General features: G+C 38.0%; 2 protein-coding genes across 9 annotated transcripts in view; both read right to left on the bottom strand.

Moving 5' to 3' along the window:
- cdk5rap2 (CDK5 regulatory subunit associated protein 2) overlaps positions 1 to 11,228 on the bottom strand; it is a 40,350-nt gene extending 29,122 nt beyond the window's left edge. For 7 of the 8 annotated variants that reach the window (XM_028026523.1, XM_028026531.1, XM_028026524.1 and 4 more), the window contains exons 1-8: positions 11,044 to 11,228; positions 7,826 to 7,881; positions 3,951 to 4,012; positions 3,264 to 3,374; positions 2,570 to 2,646; positions 2,345 to 2,468; positions 1,983 to 2,161; positions 1,478 to 1,616 (exon numbers count right to left, since the gene is read on the bottom strand). In XM_028026523.1, coding sequence (XP_027882324.1) covers positions 1,478 to 1,616; positions 1,983 to 2,161; positions 2,345 to 2,468; positions 2,570 to 2,646; positions 3,264 to 3,374; positions 3,951 to 4,012; positions 7,826 to 7,881; positions 11,044 to 11,096 — 801 coding nt within the window. In that variant the 5' untranslated portion in view covers positions 11,097 to 11,228. Of the gene's footprint in view, positions 1 to 1,477; positions 1,617 to 1,982; positions 2,162 to 2,344; positions 2,469 to 2,569; positions 2,647 to 3,263; positions 3,375 to 3,950; positions 4,013 to 7,825; positions 7,882 to 10,259; positions 10,413 to 11,043 lie in introns of those variants that run through there. The other variant, XM_028026528.1, reaches the window with a different exon arrangement.
- A 1,983-nt stretch (positions 11,229 to 13,211) lies between these two features.
- The window catches only part of col27a1a (collagen, type XXVII, alpha 1a), a 79,861-nt gene continuing 72,143 nt past the window's right edge, over positions 13,212 to 20,929 (bottom strand). Inside the window, exons 47-61 of the mRNA XM_028026532.1 lie at positions 20,258 to 20,365; positions 19,877 to 19,984; positions 19,659 to 19,766; positions 19,495 to 19,548; positions 18,742 to 18,804; positions 18,607 to 18,660; positions 18,480 to 18,515; positions 18,343 to 18,360; positions 18,193 to 18,228; positions 18,079 to 18,105; positions 17,904 to 17,954; positions 17,323 to 17,491; positions 17,127 to 17,236; positions 16,830 to 17,048; positions 13,212 to 16,714 (exon numbers count right to left, since the gene is read on the bottom strand). Of these exons, the coding sequence (XP_027882333.1) occupies positions 16,568 to 16,714; positions 16,830 to 17,048; positions 17,127 to 17,236; positions 17,323 to 17,491; positions 17,904 to 17,954; positions 18,079 to 18,105; positions 18,193 to 18,228; positions 18,343 to 18,360; positions 18,480 to 18,515; positions 18,607 to 18,660; positions 18,742 to 18,804; positions 19,495 to 19,548; positions 19,659 to 19,766; positions 19,877 to 19,984; positions 20,258 to 20,365 (1,308 nt within the window). The 3' untranslated portion in view covers positions 13,212 to 16,567. The remainder of the gene's footprint in view (positions 16,715 to 16,829; positions 17,049 to 17,126; positions 17,237 to 17,322; positions 17,492 to 17,903; positions 17,955 to 18,078; positions 18,106 to 18,192; positions 18,229 to 18,342; positions 18,361 to 18,479; positions 18,516 to 18,606; positions 18,661 to 18,741; positions 18,805 to 19,494; positions 19,549 to 19,658; positions 19,767 to 19,876; positions 19,985 to 20,257; positions 20,366 to 20,929) is intronic.

Below are 20,929 nucleotides of genomic sequence, written 5' to 3'. Positions count from 1 at the left end.
CATCCCTCACCGAAGGTGTCCACCAACGGGTTCGAGGGTTGCCGCCGCGACAGGCACCGACAACCTTGCGGCCACAGCTCCGATCGGCCGCCTCGACAATGGAGGCACGGAACACGGTCCACTCAGACTCCATGTCCCCCACCTCCCCCGGGACGTGTTCGAAGTTTTGCCGGAGATGGGAGTTAAAGCTCCGTCTCACAGGGGATTCCGCCAGACGTTCCCAGCAGACCCTCACAACACGTTTGGGCCTGCCAGGTCTGACCGGCTTTCGCCCCCACCACCGGAGCCAACTCACCACCAGGTAGTGGTCAGTGGACAGCTCCGCACCTCTCTTCACCCGAGTGTCCAAGACATACGGCCGCAGATCCGATGAAACGATGACAAAGTCGATCATCGAACTGCGGCCTAGGGTGTCCTGGTGCCAAGTGCACATATGGACACCCTTATGCTTGAACATGGTGTTCGTTATGGACAATCCATGGCGAGCACAGAAGTCCAGCAACAGAACACCGCTCGAGTTCAGGTCGGGTGGGCCGTTCCTCCCAACCACGCCCCTCCAGGTCTCACTGTCGTTGCCCACGTGAGCGTTGAAGTCCCCCAGCAGAACAAGGGAGTCCCCAGGAGGAGCACTCTCCAGTACCCCCTCTAAGGACTCCAAAAAGGGTGGGTAATCTGAACTGTCGTTCGGCCCGTAAGCACAAACGACAGTCAGAACCCGTCCCCCCACCCGTAGGCGGAGGGATGCTACCCTCTCATTCACCGGGGTAAACCCCAACGTACAGGCGCCGAGATGGGGAGCAACAAGTATGCCCACTCCTGCCCGACGTCTCTCTCCCTGGGCAACTCCAGAGTGGAAGTATGTCCAGCCCCTCTCAAGGAGACTGGTTCCAGAACCAGAGCCATGCGTCGAGGTGAGACCGACTATTTCTAGCCGGAACCTCTCGACCTCACGCACTAGCTCCGGCTCCTTCCCCACCAGAGAGGTGACATTCCACGTCCCAAGAGCCAGTTTCTGCAACCGAGGATCGGACCGCCAGGGTCCCCTCCCTTGGCCGCCACCCATCACACAGTGCACCCGACCCCTTTGGCCCCTCCCACGGGTGGTGGGCCCATGGGAGGGGGGGCCCATGTTTCCTCTTCGGGCTGAGCCCGGCCGGGCTCCATGGGTAAAAGCCCGGCCACCAGACGCTCGCCATCGTGCCCCCCCTCCAGGCCTGGCTCCAGAGTGGGGCCCCGGTGACCCGCGTCCGGGCGAGGGAACACCAAGTCCAAGGTTTTCTTTCATCATTGGGGTCTTCGGGCTGCACTTTGTCTGGTCCCTCACCTAGGACCTGTCTGCCTTGGGTGACCCTACCAGGGGCATGAAGCCCCAGACAGCATAGCTCCTAGGATCATTGGGGCACTCAAACCCCTCCACCACGATAAGGTGGCAGCCCATGGAGGAAAACTAATCTGTATGAGAAATTTTAATTCACACCTTAAGCTGCTGGTCCTTTTCTACAATAAGCTCAGAGAGTTGCTTGGTTGACTGTGGGTCTGTCTGTGAGTCTCCACTGTTCTTCTGTTGGATCAAAGCCTCCTGGTTCTTAACGGTGATCTTGAGCTGCTTGATTTCACTGAAATTAGTAAAAAATACAGTTTATGTATTCATTGTTCTGAACATGTTCAACTTTCATTTACTTCTCAGGTCAAATGGGATGATAGTGTTACACCTTCAAATGAATATGCTGTTCTTAAATGACAATGTACTTTCTGCTTAGAACATTGACACAATTACAATGATAATTTCATGTTAAAGACATTTTAAACTTTTTGTATAAGGGCTCCTGGCTCTGATTGGATGTTTCAGACCAAGATTACAGATACAGATCATCTGTCTCATACTGACATGACATGGTGATAGTTTTAAAAATTATGTAAAAATTAACTTTTTTTTAAAAATAAAAGTTACATACTCTAGTTTTAATCTTATTCTTTCTTACTTGTCACTCTTCTGTAGAGCTTGCTGTAAATCCTGTACTGTTCTGGGGAGAGAAGATGGGGGATGGATGTCTGTTGAAGCAACAGTCTGAAGTTGCTTCTCCATGTTTATATTCTTAAGCTTCTCTTCTTCAGCAATGGCAGCCATCCTCCCAATCTCTTCTTCTGCTGCCTGTAAATTCTGCAAATAAGGAAAAAGATGCTGTTTTCTATGCTACTGTACATTTCCAGAACTAATTAGGTTTACTAGCAAACTAATGTTGATCTAGTAAAAATAATTAAAAATAAGAAAATGGACACATTGTTTATATTGTATATGACAAGTATTACATGATCTTTATCTTTTAAATTATTTTGTACTCACCTGTTCTAGTTCTGCTATCCTTTTGCTGAATGCATCTCTTAATGCGCCCATCTCCCTATGAGCTTGCTCTCTCACTCGCTGGGGTTCTCCTGATTCTCGACCCGCTAGACTTTCCAACGCTTTACTGAAATGAACGTTCACAGGTTACCTCAGGTTAATTAGCACATCCATATTTAATAGTAGAACATTTACTGCCAGTCGACATGAGTTTTCTGAAATACGTACGATGCAGACACAAGCAGCTCCTGTTTCTCAGCTAGCTCTCTCTTCATCGACTCCAACTCCACCTTAAGCTCTATGTTCTACAAAGAGTTATAACTTTATAAAGAGCAAATTCAAATAAACAAAAAAATAATAATTCAAAGTTGAGATGCACCAATCAATCTACCGGACATCAGAACCGGCCACTTTTCTTTTGATTAGCTTTGATCAGTGGGTCAAACACTGAAAATTCTGATTATTTTCTCTTGTTCATAACTAAGAACTCCCACTATTTTCAGTCAGTGAATTCCTCAACAAGATACAGTTTAGGAATTAATGCTTTGACATAGACACTGGAATAATATTTAATTTCTTTAGGATTAAAAACTAACATCACTATGAAGGAAAGTTCAGCACATTTTTGTTTTATAATTCTTAAAAAAAATAAGAATAAGTTAAAGTTTAAAATTGGCAGGTCAGATCACACCAAAAACCTGGAAACTGTAAGGGCCAGGAAAAGCCTGATTGGTGCAAGTAACGAGGCCAAGGACAGAAAGGCTTTAAGATCCCATTAGATAACCTTAGGACCTTTAATCTAGATTATCTTTTGATCTGTTCCTCCAAACTTTTTCAACTTTAGTTGGAGGCACGAAACACGGCACTGATAGAATTGCGTAAATACCACGGCAGGATGCATTTGATACAAAATAAATAATACCGTTTTGAAAATGTCTTCAGTGGAGTCATCACATTTCTGCTGCATTCGCTCCTCCATGAAGTAAATGCGAAGCTTCAGATTAAAGTTCTCTTTCTTCAGAGCTGTGATTTGCTGTTAAACATAAAGGTATTTGATCAAATCCTGTTATACATAAAATGCATTTAAGACATCTATGCAGCAACGAGTCAAAGCTTTGAAACAATATTTATGAAAAAAAGTATTTACACAAATGCATAAAAGGGGCATGTGTGGTTATTTTCAAAGGAAGGGAGGCTTGTACGTGTTTAGCAGACTGTGCATCATTGTGCTGGAGGGTCAGAGCAGCATACATCTGGTAAGTGGGGGTTGGGTGCACTGCTGAAGCCTCAAATCGTGCAGCCAGTCTCAAGCATGAGTCCAGAACCTGAACATGCATTCCTTTCAAATGCTGAAATGCAGAGTTTAGCCCACCTCAACCCTCATCCTCCTACACACACGCTCCATCTTCCAAATGTCCATAAATGGAGTGTCTTGGTTTAAAGGAAATAGTGGATCAAGTTCATAACTTGCTTATTTAAAGCGGTGGGTTAAAGCGTTAACTTTAACTATCAACAGGCTTCTATTACTATTACTTCATTACAGCGCAATGAATCATAAGCAATTGTCTATATGCAAGAAAGAAAGCGTAAAGTTGATACATTTACTCACATTCTCATAGTCCTTCATGGTGAAAGCTTTGACGGGGGACATCTTTTCAGGAAAGGACGGAGCTGAAGAACAGCAAACAGCTCATTTTCACCACATTAAGGTAAAACTTCAGAACACAATTTATAACACAGTAGAAACCATCGAGGTTAAATTAAAAGCTAAACATTCACCTTCCTTTATTTCAGAGAGAAGGAAAGCAAAAGAGAAAGAAGTTTCTGGGTTTTTTTGTTTTTTTTAAGTACGGAGATACAGGAGGAGAAACAGCTTCTAAGGGCTTCCCTGTTTGAGCCAACTGAAGCAGTGAGCAGCTGATCATGAAACCGTACAACAACAAAACATTTCCCAACTCTAACTCTTGACTCACGATTCGCTCCTGCTCAACAGGAACAGGCAATGAATGTGTATCACACAGACTCTTACTTGCATTTTTATAAAATACATACAAACATTAAATGCTTTTGAAATAATAAAAAATATATTTTAGTATTAAATTATTCTCTTCAGAAGGGTTAGTATGAGTAGGATATTTTACCAAGTAAGCATTATGTTGATTTTCACATTGAAATGTACCCAACAGTCATGGTTAACATACAAATAATTAAAGTAAATTTGTCAAATGGTCATTAATAGGTTCCTTAGATTTCTATTTTTTTATTTTTTGTATTTAATACTTCTCCAGATTTATTCTACAGTTTTTATTACATACTCAACTTTTGAGTGCAAGACATTTGCCTTGAGTTTCACAAACAATGAAACAAGCCTAAGCTGAAGCAGACTTACATTTTGTTAATATAGTAAAGGGGGATATTTCACCATTGTTGTTGTTTTTCTGGGTTCTGGCCTTACTTAGATCAGTTCTACTTGAAAATCTATAACATGGTCTATTTCTGGATTATTCAACAATTAATATACATGAGTGAAATTTTTTCTTTGGGTCGTCTGTCTAACTTAAAAACAAACAAAGCATGATCAATTAGGCCTGTCACGATAGCAAATTTTGCTGAGCGATTAAGTGTCTCAAAAAACTATTGCGATAAACGATAATATTGTTTGAAGACCTTTTTACACTGATTTAATGGAAATGACGTAATAATGCAGGTGATTTCCTGCCAAAGATAGATAAACTTTATTTTCAAAAGAATATTTAACACTGGAGCTGATAAACAAAATAAACAAAACAACCAAAAACAAAATGGATTCTCAGTCTCCATTAACAAAAAATGTACTTGATAAAAACTAAACAACATAAAGCCAAAGTGGAAATAAATACTGCATTCAACCTAAAGAGTGCAGATTATGAAGTCTGTATATTATGTTGCCCTTCAGTAATAATTAGATTTAAATAGAGAAGATGGGCACATCGACTACCTGATGCAATAGTTCACACTACATGATTTTTTGCTCCTATTTTTCCCCTTATGACAATCTTAAAACGTTGGTCTTTCTAAGAGTGTGTGGTGTGTTATGGTAGATCGTCGTTTCCGCTCCGATCTAAATCAGGGGGTTTCCCCACCGGGAGCTTAAGCAGCCTGTTGAATGTGACAGGTAGCCAATCAGAAAGCGTGGATTCTCCTTGTGTTTTCTGAGGGGAAATTAAGTCGGGGAATCCCAAACAGCTGACACGGCACAACTCGAAGTCCAGCCGACGTGGAAACAACATTAATGTTTATTCAACATGCAAAGAATATAGAAATGACAAGAGGAGGAGTTGGAGCGAAATTGCTACCGCAGTTGATAAACCCGGTAACTTTTCAGCTGTTCTTCGTTAACGTGATGTAAACAGGTTCTAATGATTTTCATTCGGTCAGGACTTTACGCTGACACTAGAGCCACATGCATTGCAGGTAGATTGTAGTAAAGCATTGATTAATGTCTGGTTTTAAAATTAGTTCACTGGACTTGCAGCCATTATTTTGTGCCCATTGTTGGACACCACACGGCAGGAACGAACCCGATCGAACCGTTAAACCTAGGATTTCTGTCGGCTAATGTGTGGTCTGTCAAGTTTTAAAAATGGGCCGACAATCGGCCGACAGCTCTAAGATCGTGTGGTGCGCGCTGGGCTTTACACTAAGGAAATGAGGAAGGGAGGGTCAGTGGAGAGCACCGGAGTTGAGCCTTTTTTCATTCGGTGTCATCAACAGAAAGAGAAAAAGGCTGGAAGAGACCATAATGCCGATAATTGAAATGACGTCGATAGTTTTAATTTATCGTACGATTAATCGATTTATCGTTTATCGCGACAGGCCTATGATCAATGCATTAGGACATACTGTATATCCAAGTTCTACTTGGCAAATTAATGGTAAATGATGTCCTTTAAATATTTTTAGACTTATCTAACGCTTTGACAAGTGCTAAGTTTGAACGCAAACTTGTTTTATAATCACTTCCTTCATAGATCTTCAGACTTCAAAAAGGGATAGAATCAAATTCTGTGCTTTTCAAGGCTGCCTAAGAGATCCATTTTTTCTGTTTTAGGCGTCTTCACTAATGTGAAATACCATAAACGTTTAGTCATTCTTGACATGTAACATTTTGCAGACTTATTTCCAGACGATTTTATGGCAGGTCAATGCTTTGATGTAATCTCTAATTCGAGAACCTCTTGGCACCACTCAGAACCACTTTTGTCAAGTGTTAAAGCTAATTGCTGCCTACAACACCAAGGAAGGTTATTACAGAACATCAAAGAAACTGCAGCTTGCAATGTTCAACTTTCTGCAGAATACTGAAGATGCAGTAAAAGGAGGGGTAACTTACTAAAATATAACAAAAAGAACAACTAAGTAAATAAAGGAAGCATTAGCAAAATAAATGCAATTGTCCTTCATTAGTGCTTTAGAACCTAAGTCCTACAAAATTACTGATGTTGATTATTGAGACAAAAACAAGCAGTCCATCTTAGTTTAGCACTTGATTTTACAGACTGTGTCAAAATGGAGAAGTGCATTTTTAGGTACACTAAACAGAAAATAATATGTTTGGTGCACAATACTTCAACCACAGCCACTAAAAACAGATTTACACGAGACAATCAAAAGGAACAAGTGGAGAAGCCAAACAAGCTTTTAAACTTAATTACTAAACGGATGTTTAAGTAATGAAAATGTAAATGATAAAACAACAGCTTATCATACTCATGTTCATTTTAGCAATGAAAGAGAAAACAGCAGAAATCAGTTACCATCACCACATCTGTTTCTAATAAACTGAATCAAATCTGCAACAAGAGAATAAAAGAATAGCTAAAATGTATTCTTTTAGGAAAGCAAACAATTCACTAGCAATCTGTGAAAGTATATCTATTGAGTGCAAACTATGGAAGGGTTTGCTTAAAATAACAGAAACTACAATTTCAGTTTATTTAAGATGATCCCACATAATCACTTAGGCTAACAAATACAAATAAAGATTTCTAATTAGAGGTTTATTTGAGATAAAGGGTTAAAATTAAAATGATGAGTTGACGCAAGTGTGCCAAAATCTTTATACGTGTGAAAGCCGACCCCGTTTCTGTCTCTTCTAAAAAACACATCGATCAAAAAACAAAATTAATATAAAATACCAGATTTTTCTGTGTCTATTTACATAAAGTGAAAATAACTTGACAAAAACAGCTCCATATATTGATGACCTATACTTTTTAATTTATTTGCATGCAATAGTCAGATAACTACTGGCATACAGCAAACAAAGAGGTGAGTATATAATTTGAAAGGTGTTTGCTCATCAACATTAACTTGTTCGCTCCTCGTTAAGGCTTTGGGAGATAAAATTGTGGGAGGGCATGCCAATTTTGCAGCAGAATTAATGAGTACACATGAGAATCACACACCTGGGCAAAAAAAGAAACAAAGGAAGCTTTGCCGTACCTGTCATGTTGTCTGAAGAAAACTCTCCTGCATTTATGGAGTCTGGGAGCTGGCAGCTGGAAACAAACATTCATTTGTTAATCGTGCAGCGTTCTGTTGCGACGCAAGTATAATTTAGCAGTTTTACTCTTATCTCTCCCTGAAATTCTGTTGATATAAGAAAGGAAGAAGCATCAAAAAATATCAAATGAAGCTCTGCTCTCGATATACATCATGTGAGAAACAGGGACACATGTTGTTTATGTATTGCTCATACTGGCTAGTTCCACTGAGCCCTAAGGATGCTCCATAAATAGCTTCAGAATGAATCCGCTTCATTTCCATTCACTCTGGTATTGAGTCTTTTCTCTGCATGTGTGCTGCTGTTTTTCTTTATGTATGATCCAAGAGCTGGACTTTGACTGCTAGGACTAAAACGTTTAACCCAAATGGTTTACTTTGATTTTTTTTAATTACCCAAACTCTGTTTAGGTTTATGCAAACAGTGTGTTGCTTAAGGTGCAAGAAAAGGCATGTCTTTAATGAAAGGTCCCTTCAAAGACATAAAAACAAGAATTGTGTGTAAGTGACATCATGTGCCAGAGGCAGCCAAGCTCTTGTGTTCACACAGGGAGGAGACAAAAACAAAATAGAGGTTGGAAGGAGCTTTCATTTGCTACACAAGCGGAGTACTGTGGCCCGGAATCAGCAAAGCATCACACAGTGAAGAGACAGTGGTGTTTCTAACTCAGAACAAAGCACAAAGCAACACACATCTGGACAGCAACAAACAAGTATGCCTGTGTCCATCACTTCCACATGTATCATAGCTGATTTGTAAAAAATTATTTTCTTAGGCAGGAGAAGGAGCTTTATATAAAAACAAAAGACCTAAGTGGTTCCAATTGTATGTTCCACATCCTGTGCTTTGACCTTCATATCTAATAATACAAAGCCCTGAAAAACTTCCTCCCACTGCTTTACATTACACATACTTCAGTTTCTAAATGAAAGACGTACCAGCAAGACAAATAATTAATGATTTAAAACTTACGGCAAAATGTAATCGAAGAAAGACTCTATTTTCATAATTACAGAGTCAGATGTTTACAGTGCCTTGCCAAAGTATTCTTGACCTTTTCCACATTTTGTCACCTAATAGCCACAAACGTCAATTAATTGTATTGGGATTTTGTGAAATAGAACAACACTAAGTATTGCATAATTGCAAAGTGGAGGGAAAATGAAACATAATTTTCTAAATGTTTTACAAATAAAAAACTGAAAAGTGCTATATGGATAAGTATTTCATTCCCATTTGCTCTGAAATCCATTTAGGGAGCCAGCACATAAAAAGGGGCTTTACAGAAAACTAACACTACATTCTGCCCTGAATGCACCATGGTGGTATCAGCATCATACACTGGGATAACCAGCAACAGGGAAACTGGTTAGCACTGCTTCATACTGACCAATTGGGGGTGAATACACGTGCACATCACATTTTTATCTGTATAAAACTATAAAATGATGGGGAACAAAACATTACACTGATTATAATTTATATATTTGCTATGTTTGTTTTTGTTGTCTATCTGTTTTGTCCAATATGATGTATGCAGCTGCCTTTCTTGGCCACTCTTGTGAAAGAAGTCTTGATCTCTCTCTACAACTGTGTTATCTGGTTAAATAAAAGCTCAATAAAATAAAATAATTGATGTAATGTGAAAATGTGATAACGATCATAATACTGCCCAGTGTAATGCAATATTCCTAAAAAACACTGAACGCCATTAACTCTGTGAGGACAATCATTGCATCACTGAGGTTTCACATGCCAAGCAGCCTCTTCCTGTGTAAACGAAGAGTGAACACAGTACAGTGACAGCAGCGGTAGCAGAGGAATTACTGTTAAACATATTCAACATAACAAAAACGGCCTTTATTGAAACTAAAACATAAAAGAGGACACAGTGATTGCTCCGTGTTTTGTCAGTAACCCCTCCACTGGAAACAATGCAATTTTCTGTAAACAATGACTTCCTCTTTTTCTCACTTTGCTCAGCTGCAGATGTCAAACACAAAAGCAACTAAGCACACATAATTTTGAACAATCTTATTTAAAAAAAAAAACAAACTCCACCCATTACACGAGCCATCAGAACAAAGTTCATATTTTCAACAAAACTGAAACAGCAACATGAATCAGGTTTCAGAATTAGCCAATAAGTAACTCACACCACACATATCAGCTAACATCTTAAATTACGGAGACAAGCTTACCACCTGCATGACCGCTTTTCCACAGCACAGCTGGACTGTGTCAGTTTAAGGTAAAGCAACCATCGACACAAGTGTAAACAAAACAGCACATATATAACTAGTTTCACAGCGGAACAGGAAAGCTATGAACTAGCTAATTCAACAAGCGCTGTAAAAATGTACGTTTACCTACCGCAATCACAATCTTCGGTTAGGGAAAGCCCAAGTGGGGAAAAAAAAACCCAAACTGAAAATAAATTCAGCATAATAATTACCCCTCTTGCACAAAGCAAAGAGGGAGACGACGCTGCTACAGTCGAAGCACATTGGCTCATAATTTCCGCTATAATACTCCCAGAATGACAGCTCAAATGCCGCCCTACCATCACAGTCATATCACAGCATCATCCAATCAGATTGATATGACATCTCTTTTTTTTAAAAAACACTGTTTACATCTACAGGCATCATTGTCTAGTCCTTATACGATTTGCTTAATTGATCTATTGGAAATAACAATTTTATAACACAAGCTAGGTAAAAATACAGATCGATTATTTACTGTCAAAATATCAAGTGATGGGACTATTCATTCCCAATGCGACCCTAACTACTTAATAGCATAAGTTACTAACAAACAATGTTTTAGTTGGCCTTAAACGGTTTTCGACGTTAACATATCCTAAAAAGCTTCTCCATTATGACGTGAAAAGTTCACGTAAGACTCAAAATAAAACAATACCACTAAGATGCAATACTAACGCCTAAAAAGGCAATTTACACATATTAATATACAAAAAACAATATAATTTAATAACTCGCAACATGAAAGTCAATATGGTATAATAAGTATTGACTAAGTGGAAGCAAATAGAGCGTTAGGTGACATAGTTTATAATATGACTTAGCTTCAACATACAACGGTCTGACATGCTAGCTAGCAGCAGCCCGCTAGCTTTCCTTGTTTTAGTTTTTACCTTCCGTTGACATCAACGGGGAGGGTCACGTCGTCGCCAACAACAGAATCCATTATAGCCGTAAACTTATAAATTGTTTTTACCAACAAAACAGGGCATTTTACCGCCCAGACACGCCGTAAACCTCGAAAAGCAGATAAGAATTCAAAATAGTTCAGGCTACCGCCATTACGATATGGTAAACGTCACCATTGTGCACGTTGAAAACTGATGACGCGTTTGGGTGTTGTAGGAATTTTGAAAACTACCTGAAAGAAGTCTTGTTTGGACAATCTCAGAAGGCAAGCAGAGCGACTTACATTTGCAACAACACAAGGGACGCTATAAATGTTCGATTCTCCACAACATATTTGCATCTAGACTTACGTATGTGGGTAATTATTTTATGCAACAATAAAAACTGAAAATTCCAAACAGCTGAGAAGGGAGCATTGAGAAGGGTTTATACAGGCAAAAAGCGATTGGTCAAAGCAAGCACTCAAGGGAGGACCGTAAGACTCAAAAATATCACTGCTGTCATTTTTAAATAATTTGTTCCAGGCGAAGTCCACCCACATGGGCACGTCACTATCTCTGATAAAATGAAAACATTACTTAAAAACAAGAATAAGGCTTATGAGTCCTACTTGTCTTGAAATTATCCGACACATAAAATGTAGCCAAACAGCAGAAATGAGTGCTGTTTGTAAAGTTGGCATGGCAGGGCTAACAGTGCACGGGCTTGTATCTGTGTTCCCCTTCCCTTAAGTAAAAAAAACAAAAACTCTAAACAGCACCATGCCATTCTAAGCTGTGTACGTGTTGACATTGAACTGTTCCTTCAAGATAACTTGTGGTGAGTAGGGTGTGTTACAGCATAATTAACACTTACGCTAGGCAAATGGTAATTATGCTATTTAGTGAAAAGAGTTTACAGCAATGTGTAATCTAGACTCTTTATGACATTCAAAAACAGTTTTGTAAGGACAGTAGTGTAGAGGCAAGGCTAAACAAACAGTCTTTCAACTGGTCCAGCTTCAAATGAAAAATATCCAAATATCATTAGCGACACCATGTGGTGTAAAAGTTAACTTCAACCAGTGGTGAAAGTAAGCTGTTACGGTCGGGTTCTGCGTACCACTAAAAGACTTAGCGAACATGTATGTATGTATATGTATATATACATACATGTATGTACAATCATACATCAGTGATTCTTGAGAAGTGGGACAAAATGGGTTTAAAGTTTCCCAATTTTTTATTTATTTATTATTCCTCAAGCTTATGTATACAAATATGACAAATAATGTTTTGGAAATGTAAAGATGCTAAGGTGCAGGCTCCCAGTTGCAACATTTTTTGAAAATTGCATTTTTAATGGATCTGACCCAGAACTTTGTCATCACTATCTGACAAAATAAAATTTAAAATAATTGTTTAATGACCCTATTAGTGATATTTTTACCCAAATGCTTCTCAAGAAAGAAAATAAATATTATTTAAAACAAAAAAAAACAACATAAAGTCCATCTGACGGAGTTGACACAGAACTGAAGGTGTTGACAAAATAGTGAGTAAAACGAAAAACTTGATACATGTGAAGTAAAGCCATTTATGTAAAATATATTAAAATGAGTTAACTGCACATTTAAGTGAGAATATGAGAATTTGAAAATATGTAAAAATGATTTTTGATTCAATTTATTGAAACATTTCTAATTATTTATTTGAATACTTATACTTAATTGTCATAATATATTATCTTACTATTCCTTTAATTGTTTTAAACTATTATAATGTATTGAGTTCTGCTTCAGGACAAGGGATTTTAAAGACACCCTACACCTAATACAATGTTTAAAATAAAAAATATTCAGCAAACACCAGGAAAACATACATTGTTGTGCTCACATGGCCCAGGTTAGTTTAGTCAGATATTTGAAAAAATTATATATTTGTGTATATTTTATTCAAATTTTGTGCTTTATCCATAGAACTTGTTTTGTCCCTCTTCTCAAGAATCACTGACACACATATGTATGTATGTATGTATGTATGTACTGTATGTATGTATGTCTAAATAGAACACATACCGTATAGGTATTAACACGTAAGATGACATTATTAAAGTTAACTGTGTTTTAGCAAACTGAATACTTTTAGTGAGGTAAACAGTAAAAATCCACAGACAATTTTAAAGTATTTATTTAACAGACACTGAACAATGACTAAAGAGCGGACAAATAAGAGATGAATGCACCAGAAATGATCTCATTGAAAGTTTGATGGTTTGCTGCATGTGTCTTATATTTTCAAACAGGTTTTAATTATGAATGCAATAGAAAATATTTGCTCATGTAAAATTATGAGGTATTCTTAGCTCATTTTCAGGAAAGATTTATAAAAAAAGTAGAAACCATTTTCACATATTTGCATAATTCCTTAAAACACAAGTTATAGAAGAGCACAGTTCTCATACAGTACATGGTTGATTATCATGAAAGAAATAAAAACAATAAAAAATTTAGAAAAATAAAAGAAATCATATTGCAATAAATTTGTTCTCTGGAGCCCCAAATTTACACATAAAAACCCCATAAACTCCAAGACCAGTTGGGAGCACTGCTATATAACATTGTCAATAAGAGTAGTTTTGCTTTAACTAACAGAAATTTGCGCAATCTGCAACCACATTAACAGCATTAAATAACATTAAATTAGCAAGAGGGGATCCACTGTATACAGCAAGGTTTACAGAATTATACACACTTGATTCCAGCTACAATAATTATTTTTTTCCCTCTAAAAACTATCTTCTAGTTGCTAAAAATATTACATACAGCTCAGCGGGGCTTTGTACATATTTTTGGAAATGGTTTAAACCCTGGGATTTATACTGGATATAAACACAGAAATATTTGAGAAATGTATAAAAATGCTTAAATTGAGCTTTTATTTAAAAGCAGAGTGGAAATGAAAAATAATTTGGCAATTATGTCATGATAAATGGGTTCAGGATGTAGCGCAGTGTAATGGAATGGGTAAGTTGTATATAAACTTTTTTACTAAGCAAAGCCTGCATGCACTACATGCATGTGAATAATTTAGCAAAGTGGTGTATAACAGCACTATCACTAGCACCTTTGGAAATGTTCTTAGCACCGGGATAAAAATGGAGGTTTCCGTTTTGATTTCTGTACCCGCTCTCCATTCTTCTGTGGCTCAGATCTCCTTTATGGACAGCTTCTACCTGTAGTCTTTTTGATTTTAATTGCTCAACTGGTGTTGACTATGTATTCTGTTTGTATTAATTAATGAGGAAGCAAGAACCTGAAGCTGTAATCCACAGTTAGAGAAGATTTATTAAAACACTACTGAGAAGTTAAGCTTGTCTTCCTCTTCCTCAGTCTAAAGCCCTTCCAGTCATCAGTGGCATCCGTTTGTTTTTGGCTTTGGTTTGTGACCACTGTCCTTCTCACAGCAAGAAGAAAATGTAAATCTTCTGTTCAGAGTACATAAATATATGAATTCTGCTTTTGGATAAATTCACCTATGAAATACCATGAAGAGATGAGCACCAAAGGCAAGTAAAATGGCACCCCGTTCGACATTAAAAAAATTATAAGATAAAATCCTTCCATAAACAGCTTAAACCAGACACTTGCATACATTGTATTAAAAGACACAACAATTTTTCTCTTCAGTGTCTGCCATAAAATCACGCTGAATGTTTCCTGTTTTAGGGTAGTTACCAAAATTATTAATATATGCTAAATATCAGAATCATCAGAAAGAGAATAAAAACAATGCTGTACTTTTTATATGTACTTTCTTTGTGTCTGATAGATTTGTCATTTAAACTCCATGACTGTGGTAAATATTAATTCCCAAGATTTCTATGGGCCTGAGATTGGGGCTCTGCCAATCATTGTCCATTTGGAACACTGCAGACAAGCTTCAACATCCTGGATAATGTTTTGAGATGCTTCAATATTTAACAATATTTCAACATAATCTTTCTGTCCTCATCATGGCATCTATTTTGTGAAGTGCAGAACACCCTCCTGCAACAAAACACCCACACATTATTAGTATGGTACCAACCCAATGCTTCATGTGTGGAGTGGTGTTCTCAGTCTTGCAAATGTCCTTCTTTTTCACCAAAAGTTGTCCTTGAGTGTATTTGCAAACTGTAATCCAACTTTTTATGTTGCTTTTGCCATGATGACTTCTTCCTTGGAGAGTGGCCTTTCAGCACATATCAGCACAGGACTCATTTCACAGTGGATAATGAATCCCTCTTTCCAGCCTTACACTTCTGTTTTGGGGGCGATACATACATTAGCACCAAAACTTGTTCATCTCAGGGATCCATAACCTGCCTCTTTATCTAACAGTATGGCTGAATATCCTCATGGTGTTTGTATTTGTATGTAATAGTTTGAAGAGGTGAATGCGACAGATTCAGGAATCTGGGAATTGTTACCCAAGGATAAATCAGACTTGTGAAACACATTTTTCTGTGTTTCTCTATCTTAACAGAGTTCTTTTTCGTTACAAGGAAGCAGTGCCTTTAAGGTATTGATTTACAGTAAAGCAACAGTCATGTTCCTCATTCAACTAAAACATTGTGAATTGACCTACCAGAAGCTTGCAAAAATGACATAATAATTTGGATTTTACTCATCTACTTAAAGCCACAGTAATCCTATAGTGCATGCAAGCCTCTGAATTTGAACAGCATTTTAAAAAATCTGTACAAAATGTCTTACTATTCTGGCATTTAGCAAATCCAAATAACACAGCTAAAACAAGAGAAGCGTAGTCTAATCTGATGTCAGACATTGTGGAGAGAAAGCTTATGTGCCTTTTTGCACAGTGTACTTTAGCATCTGGTTTTAAGCTCTATGTTCCAAAATATATATTTTTTACTTTTATCTATTGCACTTAAAGATTATTAATTTACAAAAGATATACATGTATAAAGTCAATAATAGAGCATATATATATATATATATATATATATATATATATATGTATATATATATATATATCTATATTTACAAAATCCCAATTACTATAGGTGCTATGACAAAATCTGAATATTACACAAAGTATACAGACTGTATACAGTTGTGGAAATAAGTTACTTCAAATATTCACTGCTGAACTTGGCCTCCTTTCACTTAAAATGTCCTGGAGATATTGCGTGGTATTTTATCCTTTAACATGGAGATCCTCCCGAAGGAGCTTGAGGAAGCATTTGTTGGTCTGAGAAGCCAGTAGTGCAAGAACTCCCCTGCTCCTGTAACCCCGCCGCCTTGCTCTCTCTGCTTCCTCCTTTTTTCTCTGCTTGCAGTCCACTAGGAGTTTGGTTGTGAAGCAGTGTCTGTTTTGGGCAGGGGGGAAGGCAGTGAGTTTTTCCTCACTTGGACAATGTTTGGCCACGATTACATGACCTTTCTGGTCTCCGTGCCTGCATGAAGATGATTTGCAGGGGGAGGTTGTCCATCCCTTTGTGCTCAGAAGACCGACGCTGTGGCCCTCAAAGAAAGCAAACCGGACCGATCTCCAGGTGGTAATGTGACGCAGAATTTGTTTTTGGGAGGTTGTAGATGTCGATCACAGGGAGCAGGGTGGGATCCAGGGAATGGAACACAAACTGGGTCTGGTGCCAGCGCCCATCTTTTATCTAAAAACACAATAACAACAATAAATGAATAAATTTTAGTCAGCAGATTTGAAGATAGTGTGAGAGCATGAGGTCTGAAGCGCTTTACAACAGATTACAACATCTTAAATCCTACCCAGCAGGAGTCCTCCAAAACATCTGGCTCGAGCTCCCCTCCCACTTCAAACACTTCTCCGGTCCAGGCCTTGAATTTCACAGACCGATGGTCAGGGAGCTGATCCTCAGCTGACCTCCAAACTGAGATGTTCAGACAGTGGATGGTGATGTGCTGAATAGCCTCTGAGCTCAGGAGGTGCAGGAAGTTCATTTGGACACGACCAACCTCGACTGACGGCTGTAGAAGAAAAGAGATCAATGCAACACTGCCCAGTTGTGTAAATATTGATTAAACCTTCAGTTGCATCTTGTATACCTTGGAAACTGTTATTGGTTTAAGGCAAGTTTGTCCACCACCAGTAAAGCTGCAGGAGACTTCTATTGTATCAGATGAGCAACCAAGATTGGGATCTATCCAATAAGTGCCTGAGAAAAAAACACAAATTTGGTTTCAAAACTATCTAAGCGATTAAACACTCACTCTATCTAGCGTAACAAGTATCCCGTCCCACCGTCATTTAACTTCTGTTCACAACTGTGAAGGTCCCTGCAGATACGAGCGGGATTGTCCCGAGTGCCCAATGGGTTCTTCAGGCTCTGGATCAAGTTACTGAGGTAGTGGAGGGTCTTGAAGATCTCCGCTCCCTGGTCGAGCATCGGCAGGTCCATTGCTGGTCTATGCTGGAGGACAGATGAAAAGAATCAAAGATTTACATTTTCTTAAATATGCACTCGCTGCTAGCCGTGCTGATAGCTAACATAATATGCTAAAGATAATTTAAATACGTTTGCTTTACATTTACTGCCTTGACAATATATTTTATTGTAATGTAGTTTCAGCTAGGTGGCCTGTTAAATATGGTCTTAAAAGTCCAACTAGGGACAAAAGTCGAAAAGCTACTGTAATAGCGTTAAGGCAACCAAAAAGGTTTTAAATATTGTTCTTGTATCCATGTTGATGTTTTTAAAGCAAAATTGCAAATTGCTAAAATTGGAATCAACACGTCAAAGCGTTATAAAACCTTAAGATTGGAAATCAACTACTAAAACCTAATCGGTGCACAAAATAGCAGAAATATCAAATCTGACCAACCTCAGTCCTGACAGGATTGGGTGAATCAACAATCACAAGGCCATCTTCTTTCTGCAGAGCAGAAGTCTCACATTAATTCATTTCATCAGTTTCAGTGCCATCTTTCGGAAATTATGTTTTAGTAAATCCCTTTTTACGACTTGTAAACCTGAAGAAATAGCATTAAGGTACTTACAAATGAAAGAGGGATTCCAGGAAGGCCCTACAGAGAGGAAAAGAGGCTACTTAGACAATGAGTTTTCAGTAGCAGAAATGAAATTTGGTATTATTTATTAAAGTTGAAACCTACTGGAGGTCCAGGACGTCCACGAGGTCCAGGTGATCCCTAATAAATAAAAACGAACATCCAGAGGAAACTTGTAAACTGCTATGACATATGGGAACACTAAAATACCTATTTTTAATATTTGAAGGAAAGAAAGTTAATATAAAGACATACCCTAGGACCTTGAAATCCCTGTTTTGAGAAAATAAAGACATGTATTCAGCCTGGGAATGAGCCATAATTTTGTTTTCATATGGTGCATAATGTTGACAGTATGTAAAATAGACCAGAAATACGTCTGAAATACTTACATTCTCTCCACGGTTGCCTTTTTGTCCTCTAGGACCCTGTTAGAAGACATTCACAGACTAGTCAATACTATAGGCGAGAAAATGAAAGACGAGAAAAGTTAAGAGAAATTTAAGGTATACTACATACTGCACTTCCACTGGGACCAATAATTCCAACAGGGCCGACAACTCCTCTCCCACCCTGCGTGAAAACAACACAAGAGGATAAAATGGAACGGACTGCAAAGCATCGGAAAACTCACTAGATTATTAAGCCATGTACCATTGCACCCTGTGGCCCCCTCGGCCCCCGTATGCCCTTCGGTCCAAAGTCTCCTGGAGGACCCTAAAATAGAAGCACACATCTATAAATTCACAGGACTTAATTAAATTTTTTCTCAAACAAAATATGTCATTTAATTTGTATAATGGATAAATCTTTATTGCTTTGTTTTTTTTTTAAAAGAATATTGTAATGACAACTAAAAAAATCCATACTTTTCCATACTTTGGATTCTTTTAAATCCATACTTTTCCAGGCTTAAATTCATATAGTTCTATATTAGCACCATCATTTTAACCTTAAACACGGGTGGATGACTGGAAATATAGTTGGATTCATGGAGAGATGGATAAACAACAGATAGATGGATAGTAAGACAAGTGAATGGATTGTGAGATAGAGGGATGGACAAAAGGACGAATGATGGATGGATGGACATTAAATTAATTTAAGATTTCATATTAACAATCCATGTATGAAGTCGATTTGTGACATACAGTAAAATCTATATGTTTCTGGTGAGATTTTATTTTCCATAAAGAAGATCCGTCATTTTATATATATATATATATATATATATATATATATATATATATATATATATATATATATTATTATTATTATTTTTTTTTTTCTGTATATACATATAAATTCCCTACACTGGTCGTGTTCTAACAACTCTAAATCCTTCATACATTTTGACGATACAATGTTTGATTCAATTTGTGAGTTGCTATTTTGAAATGACCTCACCTTTGGTCCAAAAACTCCAAGAACTCCTGGAAAACCTTGTTCTCCTGCATCACCCTATTGAAAAAAATAATCAAGTTCAAAAATGAAGAAAAACGTGGCATCTAAAATAAACTGAATTGATTGATTTACAGTATTCATAATGACTAAGTCTGAGTAACACCCACAGGCTGTCCTTTAGGTCCTCTGTCTCCCTGTGGCCCCTGTTGTCCCATTCCACCTTTGAAACCCCTTTTTCCTGAAGGTCCACTCTGGCCTCGAAGACCTTGCTCCCCCTGAGTGGACGGATAAACAGTTACATTATCGGTGAAGACATGACCAATAATATGTCAATGCAATGACAACCAAGGAGCTATAGTTGTTCCCATTTATTTTTTCCTTTCACCTTTGGTCCTACGCCTCCCTGATCTCCGGGGAGTCCAGGAACGCCAGTTTTGCCGTGTCCACCAGATTTACCAGGAAGGCCTACCACCCCATCATCACCGTGCTCTCCCTATTCACAAATAGAGAAAGTTAATGATTGGTTCATAGCACCAGCATTTAAAATATCCAATCACCTTGAACCAGTGCACGATGTTGGGTATGTTTCAAGAGTTGCAGATATACAGAATAGAGTGAAAATGTGACAGGAACAACGATAAATATGGCAAATTGTTCGCGTAGAATATTACAATAATTTTATACAATAACTACATATAATCAGTCCAGAAAGTCAATAGCTGTGTGAATGAAAACATTTATGAAACGAGTTGTAAAGAAGTCTCACCGGCATGCCTTTGCTTCCATCTTTTCCCGTGGTTCCATCCTCCCCAGGTACTCCCTCACGCCCCTCTGGACCCACCACACCTCTGGGACCAGGAGGACCACCCCCACCCTGAGGAGAATGAAGGCGTTACGACCAGATTGAGCTACATACTTCACAGTGATGCAGTGCCTTACAAAAGCATTTATATACCTGAGTCCTACATTTTGTTATTTTACTTCTCTTTCTTAAGGATTCCTTGTAAACATGACTAATTAGGTGACTTCTGAAGTTTATTGGTTACATTGGATTTTATTTGTAGGTGTCAGAATAAATGAAGGAGGTAAAGACAAGTGGATGTTGCACTTTTCAGGTTTTTCATTTTTAAAACATGTTTAGAAATGTGTAATTTTGCCTCTGCAATTATGCAAAATATGATGTTAAAATATTATATTAAAATAAATTGGAAAAAAAAGACGACATAGAGATTTACTGTTGTAAAATAAATGTTAAAAAGTTCAAGAGATGGCAATACTTCTTGTACAAAAAGAAACATATGTCCAAAAGTTCTTTGAGACACACATTGGCTTAATGCTTTAGCTGCCCATATACAATATTTGTGTCCAAACATTTTGCCACAGATTTTTCCAGTTTGAAGTACTTCAGGCTCACAAAAAAAATAATTTAAAAGAAGTT

This window comes from Xiphophorus couchianus, chromosome 8 (genome assembly GCF_001444195.1).
Source record: "Xiphophorus couchianus chromosome 8, X_couchianus-1.0, whole genome shotgun sequence".
In the NCBI taxonomy this organism is placed as follows: Eukaryota; Metazoa; Chordata; class Actinopteri; order Cyprinodontiformes; family Poeciliidae; genus Xiphophorus; species Xiphophorus couchianus.
Note: the sequence above shows the minus strand (reverse complement) of the source record. Positions and strands in the feature narration are given on the sequence as shown.